The 18,417-nt window shown below is 41.6% G+C and overlaps 1 protein-coding gene across 1 annotated transcript in view; it reads left to right on the top strand.

The window, feature by feature from the left end:
• Positions 1-3,671: 3,671 nt before the first annotated feature.
• The window catches only part of LOC120534737 (gastrula zinc finger protein XlCGF26.1-like), a 26,245-nt gene continuing 11,499 nt past the window's right edge, over positions 3,672-18,417 (top strand). Inside the window, exons 1-2 of the mRNA XM_039762321.1 lie at positions 3,672-3,681; positions 4,691-5,447. Of these exons, the coding sequence (XP_039618255.1) occupies positions 3,672-3,681; positions 4,691-5,447 (767 nt within the window). The remainder of the gene's footprint in view (positions 3,682-4,690; positions 5,448-18,417) is intronic.

The following is an 18,417-nucleotide window of genomic DNA, read 5'->3' as shown; positions in this document are numbered from 1 at the left end:
AAAAGGTGACAGACACCTGCAATTCTTTAATAAAAGCCCACAGAATGAATAATTAAATAAGACTTCATTTGCATACATGAACTCCTATTAAATTTAATACACAGTAAAACGCAACACATTTAATTTCAGTTAGCATAGTGCACGTCCATGAATATTATAAAGGGCTGTATTAGTGACATCGGTGGGTGATAAAGCTGACCAGTCCTGGTTTCACCTTCCACTCCTCATCCAGAGCAGACACTAATACGAGTCATGGCTCTGATCCTGGGTTTCTTCATCTTATATTTTTTTTCCTAGATTACTGGTGCTCCTCTGGGTCAGTGCATTAATACTTCACTGTTCATTCTTCTGTGTTGCCTTAGTGATTTAAATGAGCTATTTTTGTATACATTTTGCATTTAGTATGATGCTCATTTGAATAATGGCTTTGTTGTAAGAGTACTCCATGACACTATCCTGCAATTACTGTTTTTACAAATTAATCTAAAAAATGGTCTCATCAGAGCATCAACATACCTTTTGTGGTTTTTGGTGTGACATATGAATTGTTCTGATCGGACGTCACTCCCTGGTTCTTTGCATTCAAGGCCACTGAAAAAAGCCCAGAGGAGTTTTAGATGGCATGGTGATTGATTACTCTGGAGCAGTTTCTACTGTTAATCAACTGACGGCCTTTATATCAGAGCAAAATGGAGTTCTAAGTGTGACTTTGAATGCATCAAAAGAGAGGAGGTTATCTGACCTTCTTAGTGATATTGTAGAAATTAGAAACGAAAAGCAGAAACTCCTGCCAGTTTTTATTCAGGTCAGTACTCAAGTGGAGCAGCAGGACACAGAGAATACATTCCTTTTATGCTGAGACCCAATCTCCCCATAAGAAACTTTACAGACAATAAGATGGATCAAGGAGAGGCAACATCAGACTTACTGGAGTTCCATATAATAAGAGTGGGAAAATGTTTGGCTTTATGAAGAAATAATGGCTTTTTTGGTTTTCAACCATTTCTAATTTCAGGCCGGGCACATAGAATACATGCCAGGCAAAGTGACATGTCTACGTCGAGTTCTGACTGAGTTACTATTCTGAAAGATGCACACAAAATTCAAATGTAACTTTTGAAGGGTGGAAGGTCTACTTTTACACCCAGTTATTCAGTCATCACCACACCAACCCCACAAGACCTCGTCTCAGGTGATCAAAAAGGCTCCACAAATTGATCTTTCTGCTTTCCTGATTTGTCTGGCAAAGATTCAGACTTCCTTCACTGGTGTGCAGCGGCATCTCACTGACCCACAACAGGTGCTCAATGCCTTTGACTCCTTCATGTCACTGGTACTTGGCCACTTTGACTGTTTTATGTATGATATACCAGTACTGCTTAGACATTTTCCTGAATATTGATTCATAATGGCTACTTCTTCCCTTTTTTTTCCATGTGTGTGTTTTGTGTGTGTACATACACATGTGATTAGAGAGTCTTCTTGGGTTGTGAGGGGTCAGGACACGAGCCTTTCATGATCCACATACTTTCTTCCCACAATTGTTTAATATTTGCTTGCCTGTCATATTTATCTTCAGATGTGTTGTTCATATTTTCACCTCATTGACTCTTGTATTGTGAGTGTTGGGGTTAGGATGGGATTATTTACTGAGTTCTCTCCATGTTTGCCCACTCATAAGCAGAACTTGTTGATTTTTTCCTGTGTTTTTATTTGAGAGACCTTGGTTTAGATTTTTGCATATACGGTTTAGTGGTGTGATTCTGGAGTTACTGTCTACATTATACATGACTGCTGGCGGGGCTATGGGGTTAATTTGTTTGGCACCTTGTAATGTATTTCATTTACAGGTCTTCTTTATTGCTGTTCTCTGATTTTCTCTCTCCTGTCTAATCTCAGTGTCTTCTCTTCTACTTGCAAGCACTCAAGTGTTGCTGATTTATTATCTTTGAGCTTGGCTGATGCAGCCTGTTTTAAAGATTCGTTTCTTCTGGTTAAATTCATTCATCAATTTGCCTCCACGTGTTAGTGTGTGGCAGTGTCCTTCTCAGCCACTAGTAAAATAACATGGGACTCTGTTTAAGATCCACCTTGTGTTTGACTGGTTTTTAAAGAGCATATTCAAGGCCTGACTATTGCTAATGCCGCCAAATATTTTCACTCGGCATACAGTAATATTGATAATCTTGAGAAGCGTCTGAATAATATTTTAAATTCACCCGTGTTTTTCTGGTCCAGTACAGAAGCTCAAAATGATGCAAATCAGAGAGAAGGTAAATGACCATCATGTGCAGAGTTGAGAATTCATTTCGTGTGCACTCGTTGCAGTCTCTCTGGTGCTAAACTGAGCGAATTGTGAGCTCTTAGACCGCACAGATGAGATTTGTTAGCCTCCATGCCCCAGATCGAGCAAAAATATAGTGATAGTACAGATATATGGAAATTGATAAGGTTTATTTTGTTTTTGTAAACTTTCCCCTCTGCTGAACTCCTGTTTTTGGAGTAATTGTGTTTTGTAATTTAATTTACCAGAACTCTCACAAAATGATGCTGATTTTCTGGGGGCCCCTGTTTTAGCTGAAGAAATTAAATCCATTAAATCCATTTTTAAATCAATTTGCAACAATAAAGCCCCTGCCCCAGGTGGAATGAAGACAGAAGTATATTTTACATTTTGGCCCCAAGTGTCCAGTTTGCTGTTTCAGGTCAGGTGTCACGTGGATCTCTGGGATTGTTTAGTGACTTGCATGTTTTATTCATTTAAATTTTACTCTGTTCTCATTGTATATTAAAATGTTTTTGCTTTACTATCCTTTTCCTCTTTTTTAAAGTAAAATTTAGGTCAGGTGGCATTGGACTAATTGTTTACAAATATTAACTCTTTTAGGGCTGATGTCGACTTTTGTCGACAGGAGGTGATGAGGGCGATAATCAGCTGTTAATGGCGACAAATCTCACTGTCACGTCACAGGCATTCCCTCTGTGCTTGGAGGAATGCTAGACTCGTTGACTCCGCAACTAATCCTTGCATGTGCGTGAGTTGCAAAATGTAAACAATGGCAAGATGGCATCGACATGTGACAAGGGAGCGAAGCGAGTCTAGAAAAGAAAACACTCGGCAGACAATGTTTTGCGCATTATCGCGGAGTCAGACTCTGATTTTTCAGAATCGGATTTTATTGACAGTGATCAGGAGATCAAGCAAGAGAGTGAGAAGCAGGCATCAGCTGATCAAATACCAGCCGATGCCACGCCAGCGATCTGCTGCCAGTTGAGCCCGCAGCCGATGCATCTACAGCAAGGTTCGCATGGGATAAATACACAGACATTGATCTGTTGAGAGCCGATCTGGCTACTGGACTTCACAAGATGGCATGGCTTGCTGTTGGACACGACAGATCACCAGCTGCTGTACTTCATGCTGCTCTCTCCTGATGCTGCTTTTCAGCTACCGTCAGACGAGACAAACAGGTAGGCAGAGGAATTTTTTGAATCGCGGGCTGCGTTTGTATCACATTCTAGTTTTTCAAAGTGTAAACCCACAACAAAAGACGAGATGAAGCGTGCTGTGGTATTACAAATAGAGATGGGACAGAACTGGTGATATAACTTCAGGGAGCATTGGTCCAAACGTGCTTTGTCCCCTGGTGGCTTTGGACAGGTTATGTAGCATGGTGATAGGTGCGTGTTGCTGCAAAGTCTTATTAACTTCTGTAATAAACAGAAGCAAATCCCATGGGGTGAGCCAGGCTATAATGCTATGCATAAAGTTCATAAAGTTTCAGAAGATGAAAAGAGGTGACAATACGGTTTTCATGCGGGCAGAAAACTTGGTGGCAGTGGAATGGCACGATGGCAAAAGGGTGACTTGTCTCTCTACAGTACACACTAACAATATATGTGAGAAAGTGCAGCAACAGACAATTGAAAAGTAGGCACCAAAGCAACACGTATTGTAAGCAGTGCAATGTGGCAATGACTGAAATTGGCTGCTTTGAGCGAGTTCAGACTTTGCAGGACTTTGCTGTGTAAAATGTATGTGAAATTATAGAGTATGCAGGCTCATACAACATGCAAGACCATAACATTTGTCAAAAGTAAATATTTTTTGTTGATTTGATATGTTAAACAATTGCTTTGTGTTCTTTTTTAAAAAATGTTAGTTTTTGGAAAAATATTCAGCCCTGGGAGATGATAAACAAAAAAAAATTTGCCCTAAAAGAGTTAAGACACAATCTTTTTAATAAAAGTTCATTTCAGATATTTGACATGACACTCTCCAATGTAATGATGGGTGATGATTATTACTTTCTACCTGCAATAATTATAATATATAATGTTGTAATATTTAAAGAATATGATGACAAAATGATTATGCCATTCTGTAATGTAGTTTAAAAAATCAACAATAGTTTCGTTGATTGTGCCTGTCACATGTGATCTGTGTATTTTTACTTTTTTAACTTCTTGGCTGCTATAATTGTGCTTATGTGGTGAGTAGTTGAAATACAAATGAAAAAACTGAACAAGTTGAGTCTCTAATCACGTGCTGCTTAAGTGAAATGATTGCTTATTCTTGTCAAAGTTTGTTCATAAATTAAACCAATATTTATTTGGTGTTGTAAGATAATGTCAGTATGAAAACGGCGGGTTTAAAACTAAAACTTTTTATCTTTTAAACTTTATACAGGAATCAAACTTCACTGCTGTTCTGAATGTGGCAAACAGTTTTCAAAGAGAAGCCGTCTTCTACGCCACCAAGTTATTCACTCAGGAGAGAAGCCATACGACTGTGCTGAATGTGGTAAAAAGTTTTCAGAACGAGGCGTTCTTCAGCGCCACAAAATAATTCACACAGGAGAGAAGCCATATTGCTGTTCTAAATGTGGTAAAAGCTTTTCACGGAGAAGCAGTCTTCAGAGCCATCAAAGAATTCACACAGGGGAGAAGCCATATTGCTGCTCTGAATGTGGTAAACTATTCTCTAAGAGTAGTACTTTTCAGATGCACATTAAAACTCACTCAGGAGAGAAGCCGTATTGCTGCTCTGAATGTGGTAAACAGTTTTTAAAGAGAAGCCATCTTCAGATTCACCAAAGAATCCACACAGGGGAGAAGCCATATGCCTGTTCTGAATGTGGTAAACAGTTTTCAGATAGAAGCAGTTTTCAGAACCACCAAAGAATCCACACAGGGGAGAAGCCATATGCCTGTTCTGAATGTGGTAAACAGTTTTCAAAGAGAAGCAGTTTACGCCACAAAATAATTCACACAAGGGAGAAGCCATATTACTGCTCTGAATGTGGAAAACTATTCTCTAATGGTAGTAATTTTCAGATACACATTAAAACTCACTCAGGAGAGAAGCCGTATTGCTGCTCTGAATGTGGTAAAAAGTTTACACAGAAAAGGAATCTTCAGAAACATCAAAGAATTCACACAAGAGAGAAAAAAAATACAGAAATCCCCTCACCTTGTCCACAGATGAATACAATGCAATGCTAAGCAACAGAAGAAAAAATTCAAAAAGTTTGATGAAAACAGAAAAGATCTAATTGGGGAAACTATGAGTAAAGTGGTAAATACACTGCCCTCCTCCAACAGCCTCAGGTGGAATCAGGACTTACTCATGCATGGCTTATGAGAGGCGAACTGAGACCAAAAGATATACGCCTCGTCATAGTTGTACAAAACGGTGACTTGGACACAAAGTGGTTGAGATCAAAAATAGAAAAAAACAAAAAAAAAAAAAACATAATTGTCACTTCTCCCACAAAGAGCTACAGACATTCACACATCTTGTTGCCTGGTGCAAGGTACTGATTGCTGAAGGATTATACACTGCACATCAGCACAAAGTGGCCAGGCTCATTCATTGGAAACTCTGCATGAAGTACAACTTACCAGCACAAGAAAGACACTGGGAACACAACTGAGATCGCACAATGGAAAATGAGGAGGGTGCAGGTCACTTGTATAACAGAAATACTGACTGACTGAAAAATAGAGGTCAGAAAACCAGATGTAAAAAATCTTGGATAACAGAAGTATTAGTTCCTAGTGATTACTCAGTCCTAAGAATGGAGAGGTAAAAAAGAAATAAACTACCAAGAAATGCAGTCTGAAATATGACAAATGAAATGTGGATGGCAAAACAAAAATGGAAGAAGTGCCTGTTGTTCTAAGATGAACAGAAATGATAAAGAAAAACGTTCAGGCCCATCTTGACAAATTGCAATACCTCCTTATGACCTGCAAAAAGAAGCCTTATTAGAAACAATTCAAGTTGTACACTGAGTGCTTATGGGAAACTTACGAGAGTGAGAAGTTAAGCAGTACAATGAGACTGTCCTAACTAAAGAGTGAAGTCCACTCCTGTTTTGATAGGAAACACCTGAGAATGAAACCTGAGAGAAGCCAAATTGCTGTGCTGAACGTGGTAAACAAATCAGGCACAGAAATACTCTTCTGATGCACATTAAAATTCACGCAGGAGAGAAGCCATATGGGTGTTCTGAATGTGGCAAACAGTTTTCATGGAGAAACAACCTCTTGGATACAACATCTACATTTATTTATATAACACATTTTCATATTAACAACGTAGCTCAAACTGCTTTATAAAATGTAAGAAGTAGGAAGTTAATATAAAACATAAATGAGATTAGGCAATAATAATCAGTATGTAACAATGAAAAAGTTAATGTTGAATGGCCAAGTGGACAGAAAAAAGCAAAAAAATAAATTAAAAAACTCCAGTTAGGAGTTTCCAGAGAAATAATTCTGCATGGAATCCAAGGCCAAAATACTGCTCGGCCACCACTAGACATTCTAGATAACATTGTACCTTAATCAGTCCTCATGGTTTACATGCTTCACATGAAGACTTTGATGATGATGGCCATGTGCACACCTTAGACACCGCCATTCAATCCATAAACATGAGGCAGTGTGGTATGTTGATCAGGAGATGGTGGAGCAAATCGTCACCACAGAAGAAATGGAGAAGGCAGCAGAGAACAGTACAGATTAGTATGGAACTGCACATCCCAGAGAAAAATGATAATCCAGTGTCCATATAGACTGATAGGGATACAACTAAAATGTAGCTATGAAAAAGCCATTTTAAAATAATGAGTTTTTATCATTATGTTTAATGTTCTGCAGTATTAGCCTGGTGAATTTCTATTGATAAAGTATTTTAAATTTTAGGTGTGTAACTGTAAAGGCCACCTCACCAGTTCTTTTCAGATTGGATCTTGAAATTCTAAGTAGGCCTTCATTTGAAGATCTGAGGTTATGACTGGGAGTGTAAGGGGACAGACAGAGATTCCAAATGTAGGACTGGGTGAGATTATTTAAGGCTGTGTAAACCATTACAGTCGATCTCCTACTTACAAACAGGTTCCATTTCAGCAGTCTGTCTGTAAGTCCATTTTGTTCATAAATCCAGCACTTATTGGCATCTGTTTTATGTAATGTTTAATGTTTCAGTTTCAGACAGCTCTTGATTTGGACATATAAACAATGTTTTTGTTACTTTTTAATGTGCTTTGAGCAAATTACAAGTATTGTACATGTAGTCAATCCTACTAGAGATACATGCATTAATTAATTTCTCAGAATCCTCCTTATTTAGAAAATGCCTTAATATCCAAACATTTTTAAGATGGAAGAAACATGACTTAGACAAGTTTGAGATGTGCTCTTTAAATGACATACTAAAGTCACAAATAACACCAAGATTGTGGGCTGATTCAATAAAATTAATGGTGATTCCAACTGAGGTAAATGATAATGAAATATTGTTTTGTTTAGCATCACTCTTTTCAATAATTAACATCTCTGTTTTATCTGTTTAATTAACTTATCCACTCATTTAATTTACTAACACAACTCATTAAAGACAACATCAGAGAACCTTCATTTGGTTTTGATGAAAGGTATAACTGGGTGTCATCTGCATACGAGTGAATATTAACATGAAGTTTCCTAATGAGAGATCCCAGTGGAAACATGAAAAGTGAAATCAGTAAAGGTTTGAGTACTGAGGCCTGTGGGACACCATATCTCACTTCTGTGTGTAATGATGGAGTCCTGTCAGCACATTTCTGTACGTGTTGGAATCGATTTGATTTGTAAGAACTAAACCAGGCGAGCACACGGCCTGTGAGCCCAACGTCATTTTCTAGCCTGTACCGTGAAATAGAATGGTCAGTGGTGCCAAACGCTGTGCTTAAGTCTAACAACAGAATTACTGTGGAGTTTCCTTCATCAGAGGATATCAGAATGTCGTTTACAACGTGCATTAGTGCCATTTCTGTACCGCAATAAAACTCACAAAGGGGAGAAGCCAAATGACTGCTGTAAATGTGGCAAAGAGTTTTTACAAAGAAACAACCTTATGACTCACAATAGAATTCAAACAGGGAGAAGCAGTTTGTAATAAATGTGGCAAACACTTAGCTGAATCACATTTATTGGCCAAATATGCACACATACAAGGAATTTAACTCCAGTTTTGATGACACTCCAAGTGTAAGTTACATAATTGACAAACACATAACACTAACAAAAAAAAAAAGCAGGACAGAGTATATACTGTATATATTTTTTATATATATATATATATATATATATATATATATATATATACCTGTATGTATGTATATATATATATATATGTGTATATATATATATATATATATATATATATACACACACTGTGTTGTTTTTTTTTTGGGGGGGGGGAGGGGTTTAATACATCTTTTTGGCCATCAAAGACAAGTTTATTATAATACATATTCAAGTTGGAGAACATGCACTGGTACAGTGTTGCTGCACTCACTACACAATGAAACAACTCAGGATCCCGGTTGGCAGCTCCCCAGGCAGACACGCAGTCCAGTCCCACCCTCTGGAAACGACCCTCTATCTGCCGCAGCCAGGAGGTACGTGGGTGACCCCTTGGCCTGGTCAAACCACTCAGGTCCTCAACAATGAGGATCTTATGAGCTGGATCACCCTCGAGGAAATGTATCACATGCCCGTAGTGGTGTAACTGACGCTCCTTCACAATGCAGGTCATGTGACTCATTCGGGACTCCATGAGCAACACAAAGTCAAACCAACGGTACCCAAGGATTTTCTGAAGAGACACAGTACCAGAGGAGTCCAGTCTTCATCTCAGGTCACTGGATAGCATCTATGGCTCACAACCATATAGCAAAACAGGAAGCACCAGCATTCTAAAGACTTGGACCTTTATCCTTTTGCATAAATATTGGGAGTACCACACACCCTTACCAGTGACCTCATGACCCCCATGCTCTCCCAATCCATCTACTGACTTCATAGGACAAGTCATGAGAGACATGAATGTCACTGCCAGGGTAAGTAAACCTCTCAATGAGGTCGACTCTCTCTCCGCAGACAGACACACTGCTGATGGCTGTGCCCAAGAGGTCATTAAAGGCCTGGATCAATACATATTACTTATACAACAGTTACATTTAGAGATCGAAACTTGACAGATGTTTGTTTGTAGTTCATATCTCATTGAGCCTCCATTTGACACCATCAGGTCCTAGTGGTGTGCTGAACACGTCAGCCTGTCTTTAGGGTCTCTGAGACTGTAGGAGGTCAGGAGTCCAACTGTACAGCAGGCACTGATGTGCTTCAGCATCACGACTGGTAACAAGTTAGAGATGGCAGATAGTTCAGCTGGACATCATCCTATCTGACTACCCAAGCAGACGGCACATTAAGAGCCCACCGAGTGTGTCTACTCCAGTCAAACTGACCAGACGGCCCTGACATAACAACCTGTACAGCTGTAGACGACTCCACTTTACTGCTCAGTTTAGCACACACTGCACTGAGGCTGTCAAGTCTGAACCATTAAATCATTCAGTCAGCTGAGAATTTATTTTGGCAATGATATTTCTGGTAAGGCATTTGTTTTATTCTCATATGTCGTAGGTTGATACTGATATATTAGGTTGATAAATATAAACACAGACACACACTTCATGTCAGGACCTCAGAATAACAAGCTTCTAGCTGTCAGTTGTGGTTTTAGAATACTGAGCTTCAAAAGTTCTGACTCTCCATTTATCTTAAATGCAAGTTTTATTGAAAATGTGACTTGTAAATAAAGAGAAGTAAGACCTTTATTGTTGTAGACTGTGTTTGTAAGTGAACAGTAAAGTCTTGATCAGGATGCTCAATTTCCAAGCTGTGTTATCCTGTAGGATTACCGCAGTCCAGTAAAGTCCAGTGTGCCATTTGTAGTCCATGATGATAAAAGTGGAGGCTCTGCTTAAATCTCTCAGTTCTAGTTGTGTTAATACACGAGAAGACTGGGCCAGCACAAATGAAACTGAACACTCAGTATTGTCACTGCCAAAAACAAAAGTTTATTAATAATATTCAGTATAAATTGTACAACCATGTCAAGAAATATTTACAATTAACAATAATGATGAGTCAGTTGAATTGAAATAAAGAACAAACAAAGAAGATTAATTTAACAAACAGACTGCAGAGAATATACTGAATCTGAAGTATTAAAACTGCAGGACGCCTACTTCTATAGATTATATAGAAATAAAAGAACAATGTAATGGGGAGAGACATGTTTACTTGTACAAAAAAGGAATAAAACTGTACAATGCAGTTATAAAAATTAAAGAAAAAATGAAGATGACATGAATTGGCTAAAATCAGATAAGCAGACAATTTCAAATATACAGAACTTAATGAAGGATCTTTAACAATAAAAGTGTCCTTTATTATTGACATCAATAGTTAAATCAAATCTACACAACTCTATTACGCACAGTCAGTCAGTTCAGCACTTAGAAATCCAAAGACCAGTAAAGCCAGTGACACGTTTATCAGAGGAGGCGTTGAGATGGAATCCCAACTTGAAAAGCCTCAGTGATGCTGACCTTGTGCTTCCAACTGCTGCAGTTCAAGTACAGAATGGCAAACTCTTCTCTCGCACTAAAAAGATTCACTTTCCACACTAATAAAAGTGTATTAATGTGTATTTTAAATTTCACTTTAAATACTGTGAGACTTGCCCGGACGCCACCAGTCGGAAGCCACATCTTTATCAATTGCACGCGTTTATTAATCATAAATAAACTCAGGTTCACAGTCCAGAACACCACACCCAATGCACACAGCAATAATCACCACAATATGGGCTTCTTTCTCTCAGTCCTTGGCCGACTTTCCTCTCCTCCTGGGATCTTAGTCCTGCTCCCACTCCCGACTCAAGCTCCTCGATTGTAGGAAGGCGGCCCCTTTATTCCTCCCCGGATGTACTCCAGGTGGCTGATGATGTCCTTCCGGCAGCACTTCCTGGTGTAGCAGAAGTGCTACCCTTTGCACCGAAAGCACTCTGGGCGTCCCTGGCAGGTTCCTCCGCCATCTTGCTTAGTATGGTGGAAGTAAGTATTTCCAGGTTCCACAAGGCTTAAGGCGCTTCCTGGCGGTGGCCACGGGTCCCAACAAGTTAAAAACTTTTCCCTCTTCTCCTGTGGTCCTCTCGAAATCCTGGGTGGTTGCCCCATCGTGGCCCGAAAGATATACGTGCCACCTTCCGGTCCTTCCAGGCATCCTGGCGGGGTAAGGACCCCAGCTGTCTGTGACAACATATATATTTACATTTATTTAGTTTATATCCATCCATCCATCCTCTTCCGCTTATCCAAGGTCGGGTCTCGGGGGCAGCAGCTTGAGCAGAGATGCCCAGACTTCCCTCTCCCCGGCCACTTCTTCAAGCTCTTCCAGGTTAATCCTGAGGCTTTTCCAGGCCAGGAGACATAGTCCTTCCTTCGTGTCCTGGGTCTTCCTCGGGGCCTCCTCCCGGTTGGACGTGCCCGGAACACCTCGCCATGGAGGCATCCAGGAGGCATCCTGATCAGATGCCCGAGGAACCTCATCTGACTCCTCTCGATTCGGAGGAGTGGCTCTACTCTGAGCCCCTCCCGGATGACTGAGCTTCTCACCCTATCTTTAAGGGAAAGCCCAGACACCCTGCGGAGGAAACTAATTTCAGCCGCTTGTATTTGCAATCTCGTTCTTTCGGTCACTACCCATAGCTCATGACCAAGGGTGAGGGTAGGAACGTAGATTGAATGGTAAACTGAGAGCTTTGACTTACGGCTCAGCTCCTTTTTCTCCACGACAGACCGATGCAGAGCCCGCATCACTGCAGATGCCGCACCGATCTGCCTGTCGATCTCACGCTCCATTCTTCCCTCACTCGTGAACAAGACCTCCACTTGGGGCAGGATCTCTTCTCCAACCCTGAGAGGGCACTCCACCCTTTTCCGGCTGAGGACCATGGTCTCGGATTTGGAGGTGCTGATTCTCATCCCAGCCGCTTCACACTCAGCTGCGAACCGATTCAGACTATATTTAGTTTATATTCTTCTCTAAATTCACTACAAGTAAAATGTTATTCTGTTTAACAGACGAATGGTGCTGAAAATAAACAGAAAGAACCGTCTCTCTATCCCCCAACACCACATGACGTCTGTTATACTACATTTTTCTTTAATATTAATGTCACTGTCTCTATGCTCACTGGTATGGATTTATTCACATGTGCATGTTAAATTTGGCACACAGGGGCTCAGCAGTTAGAATTGCTAGCCAAGCATTGGATTAGATAGCCAAAGACAACTGGAGGATTGTATAGTCAGCTTAAACACAGAATAGTGTATTTCTGTCCTCTATCAGCTGTGGAAGACGAATGTTCTCTTCATTCCCTTGTACTAATTCATGTCTGAGAAGTAAGTTTTACATAACCCTGTAAAAGTCTGCTTTGTTTTAGCAAACAGAGAGATATTTGTACAAAGGATTTAAGGTCTAAGCATTCCACACATGAGTCTGCCTTATCACGTTTTCCCTTAGCTTACATCTGAACGCCATAACAAAAGGAGCCAAGAAATCAAGTTTTACAAGGGACATTAAAGGGGCCAAGGCTTGTGTATAATAAATGTGTTGACTATTACATTTTATAATGATATTAAATCACGCATTCTAGGGGTATAAAACTGGACCCCACCCAACAGACGGGGTTCAGAAGAGCCCTGACGCTGTCATGTATATTTGATTGTCTGCTTTTCTGAAACTCTTCTCACCGTGACTCTGAAAATAAAGCTGCTTTATAACCACACCTGCTGTCGGGTCTGAGATTTCGTCCACAGTTTTGGCGCCAAGCGTGGGGCAGGAGACGACAGACGGCTCATGTGCAGGATCGTCCAGAGGACCGTGGTGGAGCCGATTCCGGCCGGGTCGGGTCCAGCTTCGGTAAATGTAGGATTGGCCTGCCTTGGGCGTTTCCTGCGTGGGGAGTCCCTGACCTCCTCCTAGCCGATACGAGGCACGACTTGACGGGCATTTCCAGGCAGGTGGATGGAGTCACGGTGAGTAGATCGGGGGATTCCTGTTAGTTTGACTGGTGTGCTGGAAGTAATATGAATATAGAAGGAAAAGGAATAAAAGCATATGCAAAATAAAGAATAAGAAGCATACTGTATCAGACCCATAGGAGGGTTCTAGGGACTCACGGAAGTGACTTTGGGACCCTACGGAAAACGGCACAGTGTGAATGTTAGCTAGTCACCCCTGTGAAGTGGATTAGAAAGGGCGAGTGGCACTCCTATAATAATTTGAGGAGTGGGGGTGAAAGGGCGTATTTAGAGAATGTGTGTCTAAATAAACGGGAGGTCGAGTTTTTCATCTGCTGTCTGGTCATACTCTTGTTTCAACGGGTTGCTAAGGTGACGGAGACAATACCCTGGCAGATTGACGCATACAAACCGTCTGATGAAGGGATCGGGTTAAAACCTCCATATCCTGGACTCCACGGGGCGTATTGATGTAGGATTCTGCTGATGCGAATAAACGGACACGAAGTCACCTGAAGCTGTAATCCGGGAATAGGAGCGGACGCGGGTGGAAAGGGGTTTATCGAGGGCTGAGTCACTTTCTGCTGAGATCCTGCCACTCACTATGGGAAAAACAATTAGCAAGCCAGTCAAACAGTCCCCCAAGAGTCCTAAAAACCTAGTGTTAGAAGGATTATTTTCGGGGGATCGCCAGGCTCCTAGTGCGCTGTCGGGATCGAAAGGCTGGTCCCTAGAAAGCTCATTGAAAAGAAGACAGGATTAGATTTAAAAAAAGGCATGTAGGAAGTGGAAAAAGGACAGTGCAGGTAGATGGCCAGTGGAAGGAACCGGAGATATGAATGAGATACAGGAATTAGAAAAATACTGTGCAGAAATACACAGGGTTGTTGTAATGGAGGTCCTTATCGGATGGATATTATGACAGATGGGAATTGGTTATTAAAGACCGTACGTTGGAAGGGCACAGAAACGGAATGAGCTTTTAGTTGCTGAACTTAAGAATAGAAAGGAAAAGAAGAGCTGCTTATAGCTTTACAGAAAGTGCAGGCTGATACGGGACCCCAGTCTGAAGGAAGGAGGAAAAGGAGTGATAAAAAAGACCCTTTATATCCATGCTCTCTTCCCCAACACTTTACCCACAACCCCTTCCACGCCACATTCACATTGCCCCAACGGCTCCTGTGGTTACCGATGCCCCAGCTACTGACAATTTCTTTGATGAACAATATCAATGTGACCCTCCTCACTTACAGATCCTGATGATGAGACTGACGGCCACTTGTTAGGGGCTATGGGAGGCTCTTCTAACTCACACAAAAAGCCCTCCATTTCACAACATACTAGAAGCAAGACCCTCAGAGATAAGTCCCTGAAAACTTTACCTATTTAAGTCCCCTAAACCTTTAGCACCCACATTTTCATGCCCTTTAATTGAGGTTCCTAACCCCGACACGATCCCACACTGCCCCAGGAAATAACCCCACTACTGTAATGATACATCGTAACTGGGATATTCAAGAGCTGAAAGACGTAGCGTCCGAATTGCCTGATCCTAAGGTAATCGTGGGTTGAAGTTTGTGGAACAGGTGCAGCAGCTACATAATATGTACAAACCCAGTGCAGCCGAGTGGACCCAAGTGCTACGCAGAAAGATGGGCACCATTTGGGCTACTGTCAATCATGGGCAGCATAACGGAGAACAGTGGCAGTGGAATGAGGCATTGCCTCGTGGACAAAATAATGAGGGTCCTTTCCTTGCCCAATGCCTTAGCTGCAAAATATAAAAAGGGCACCGACTGGTACCTTATTTCAGCTGCCAAACAAAAGAAAGATGAGACGGTAGATGAATGGGCACACCGCATTCAGGACTTGATGACAAGTCATTCTGGCTTAGACAGCCCAGATGACCGTAACAAGGCAGCAGTTCCTTCTTTTGTGTCAGGACTCAGAAGTGATATTCAAAATAAAGTACGCACGTCCTGTATTTGGATGAAAGTGCCACTTTTGATGAAGTTAAAAGACACGCGGAGCATGCTGAACGACAGACTAAACAAAAAGAGTCAGACACTCAGACCAAGTTAATCGCAGCACAAATGAATTATTATGCAGGTGGAGCTCAGGCAGGGGTCGAGGGCGTGAAGGACGTGGATTTTTCCGAGAACAGGGCGAGCCGGGGAGAGGTCGTGGATTTTACTTCCTAATCCGAATTCTTCGTCTGCTCAGCCGCCTCTCCCCTCAGATCAAGCACCTACATCTTGCCTGTTACGATGGGACACTTCTGCCGCAATTGCCCACATCAGCTTCCTCCCCGCCTTCCTTACCTGAACCTGAGGATATTCCTTTCACAGGGACCCCAGCCACTCTTTCAGTTGCCTTTGCTCACTTGCCATGCGGACACAGATCCTTTATTGACTTTGCTGGTGAATGGCACTGAAACTGCTTTTCTAGTCTGCCTCGAACGATACACTGACTGTACTTAGTGCTTCTGGACAACCACATGTTTTGCTGGTGTCTAAACCTCTTCGGGTTCAGCTTCATTCCAGTGGTTCCACTTTGATGCACCGTTTTTTATTAAATCAGCTCTGCCCTGTTAATCTGTTAGGAAGGGATCTGATGACTAAGCTCTCCCTCTCTATTTCTCTAACCGAACGAGGGTTTTACTATTCTATTCCTAAATTCCTGTGCCAAACCTCCCCACACTAAGCCCTCTTTTGCAGCCTGGACCCTGAACATCTCCTCACACACCATTCTCCTTAAAGCCCTACACTCTTTTCCTTCTGTCTTTTCCCCACTTGCAAGTCCCCAACACCCTCCACTGCACTGCCCAGTACTTCCCTGCTGAAGTGGACACACCTTGGTTAGAATCTTTTCTCTCTTCAGGTACTAGCCCAGAGACCCTCCATATCCCTTGCATTTTTTCTCATCCACAAAGCTGCTGCTGTCAGTGCACTTCACATATTCACAAAGCGTTTTATATTTAGGAGGTTCGGTTCCCCATGTTTTCTTTAGCCAATTCTAGCACCGTTCACTGAGTCAAAATTGGGGAATGGGAGGAACAATGTTCAATAGGACGGACTGGCTGCACGTTGCTTCGGTATTTTGATACCTCAGATCATTTGATAACTAAAGTTTGTGCTTCAAAATGATTTTTAGTACATCGTGCATTGTGCCATCCTTCCCTTTCTGCTTTTTCATTGCAAACCACCTCTCCCTCTTGGCTTTCCTCACTTCCCGATGCACTTTGGTCCCAGGGGAAAAATGATTATGGAAGGATAGCACACTGTGAGCCACTGGTGATTTACCCAAAATCCTCCTTCTGCCCACATCGCCCAGTATCCTCTGTCTCCAGCAGCAGAGGCTGGCATCTCCGCCGTACATTCCGATCTCGTGAAACGTGGAGCAATCATTCAAATTAAATACTCTCCAGTCAACTCCCCCGTTTTACCTGTTTAAAAGGCTGACGGTTCATGGCGTTTTGTTCAAGATCTTCGACAAGTTAATTCTGCAGTTTTTCCTAGGGCACCTATTGTTACTAATCCTTCCACTATTCTTTCTACGATACCCCGTCCGCCTGTTATTTCTCTGTTATTGACTTGCTAACTCTTATTTTGTATTCCTTTGCACCCGACTCTCAATTCTGGTTTGCCTTTACTTTCCAAAACCGCCGTTGGACATGGACCGTTATGCCTCAGGGATATACTGTAGCCCTTGTGTATTGGATAAGCTCTTGCTCAAAATTTAAAAGGCCAGATAAAGACAGTGTATTGATACAGTATGTAGAATGATATAATGTGTAGTACTACAGAAGCAGATTGTGCACGGATACTCAGAAATTGTTATTATTTAGCAGAAAATGGCCATAAATTTTCTAAAAAAAAACTGCAGTTAATTCAAACAACTTTGAAATATTCAGGTCATGATGTTTCTTGTGAAACAAGAGCTCTCTCTCTCTAGCGATTGTATATACACCATTCACAATCTTCCTAGACCTGTTACAAAGCAACAGGTTGTGTCTGTATTAGGCATTCTAGGATACTGCCGGCAATGGATTTTAAACTTCAATGAAAGAGCACAGCCTTTGCAAACTTTAGCGATCACCCCTGATCTCCCCCTTTCTGGTCAGGTGGCATGGAATGATCACGCTGAGAAGGCTATATGTGACTAAAAAAAAAAAAGTGCCCTACTGTTTGCATGCGTTGGGACTGTTGACTATCTCGTCCATTCACTCTGTTTGTGGGCGAAAAGGGGATATATGAATGCAGTTCTTACACAACTCCATGGAGAAAAACAAAGGCTTAGCCTATTTTTGAAAAAATTTGATCCAGTGGCTGCGGGACTTCCAACCTGTCTCAGAGCTGTATCAGCCACAACAGAGGCCGTGCTAGCCAGTACAGATATAGTGCGGACACAGAAAAGAGAAAATGGTCCAAAGAAGGGTCCCTCTCTGATGGAGTCTGGACCCATAAGCAAACTAACAAACTTTTCCTTCCTAAAGCTTCTTTTCCAGGTATGGCAAAAATCGCCCATGGCCTAGACCATGCTGAAAAAGATACCATGGATCAAGATGTTGAAAAACATTGGGAAGCTGTAGATTTCTCTACATATGCAGAACAGTTCTACAGGTGCTGTGCATTATGTCGAAAGTTTAATGTAGGAAAGGGCACCCAGGTAAGTCCCGCTGTTACACCTAACCCAATGGGTCCATTCGAACACCTTTAAATGGACTTCATTGAATTAACACCATCAAAGGAGTACCGATACTGTTTAGTAATTGTTGATGTGTTCTCCCGATGGGTGGAAGCTTTCCCTTCCAAACCTGCAGATGCCAAACCTGTGTCAAAAGCTTTGATAAAGGAAATCATTCCAAGATGGGGCATACCGCAGAAATTACAAACTGATAATGGCACACACTTTGTAACCACCTGGCTCCAGATAAATGTGCATCATTATTGCAAATACCACCCCCAGAGTGGAGGTATAGGTGGAA

Source organism: Polypterus senegalus, chromosome 8 (genome assembly GCF_016835505.1).
Source record: "Polypterus senegalus isolate Bchr_013 chromosome 8, ASM1683550v1, whole genome shotgun sequence".
Taxonomy (NCBI): domain Eukaryota; kingdom Metazoa; phylum Chordata; class Cladistia; order Polypteriformes; family Polypteridae; genus Polypterus; species Polypterus senegalus.
This window is presented reverse-complemented; position numbering and strand designations above follow the sequence as displayed.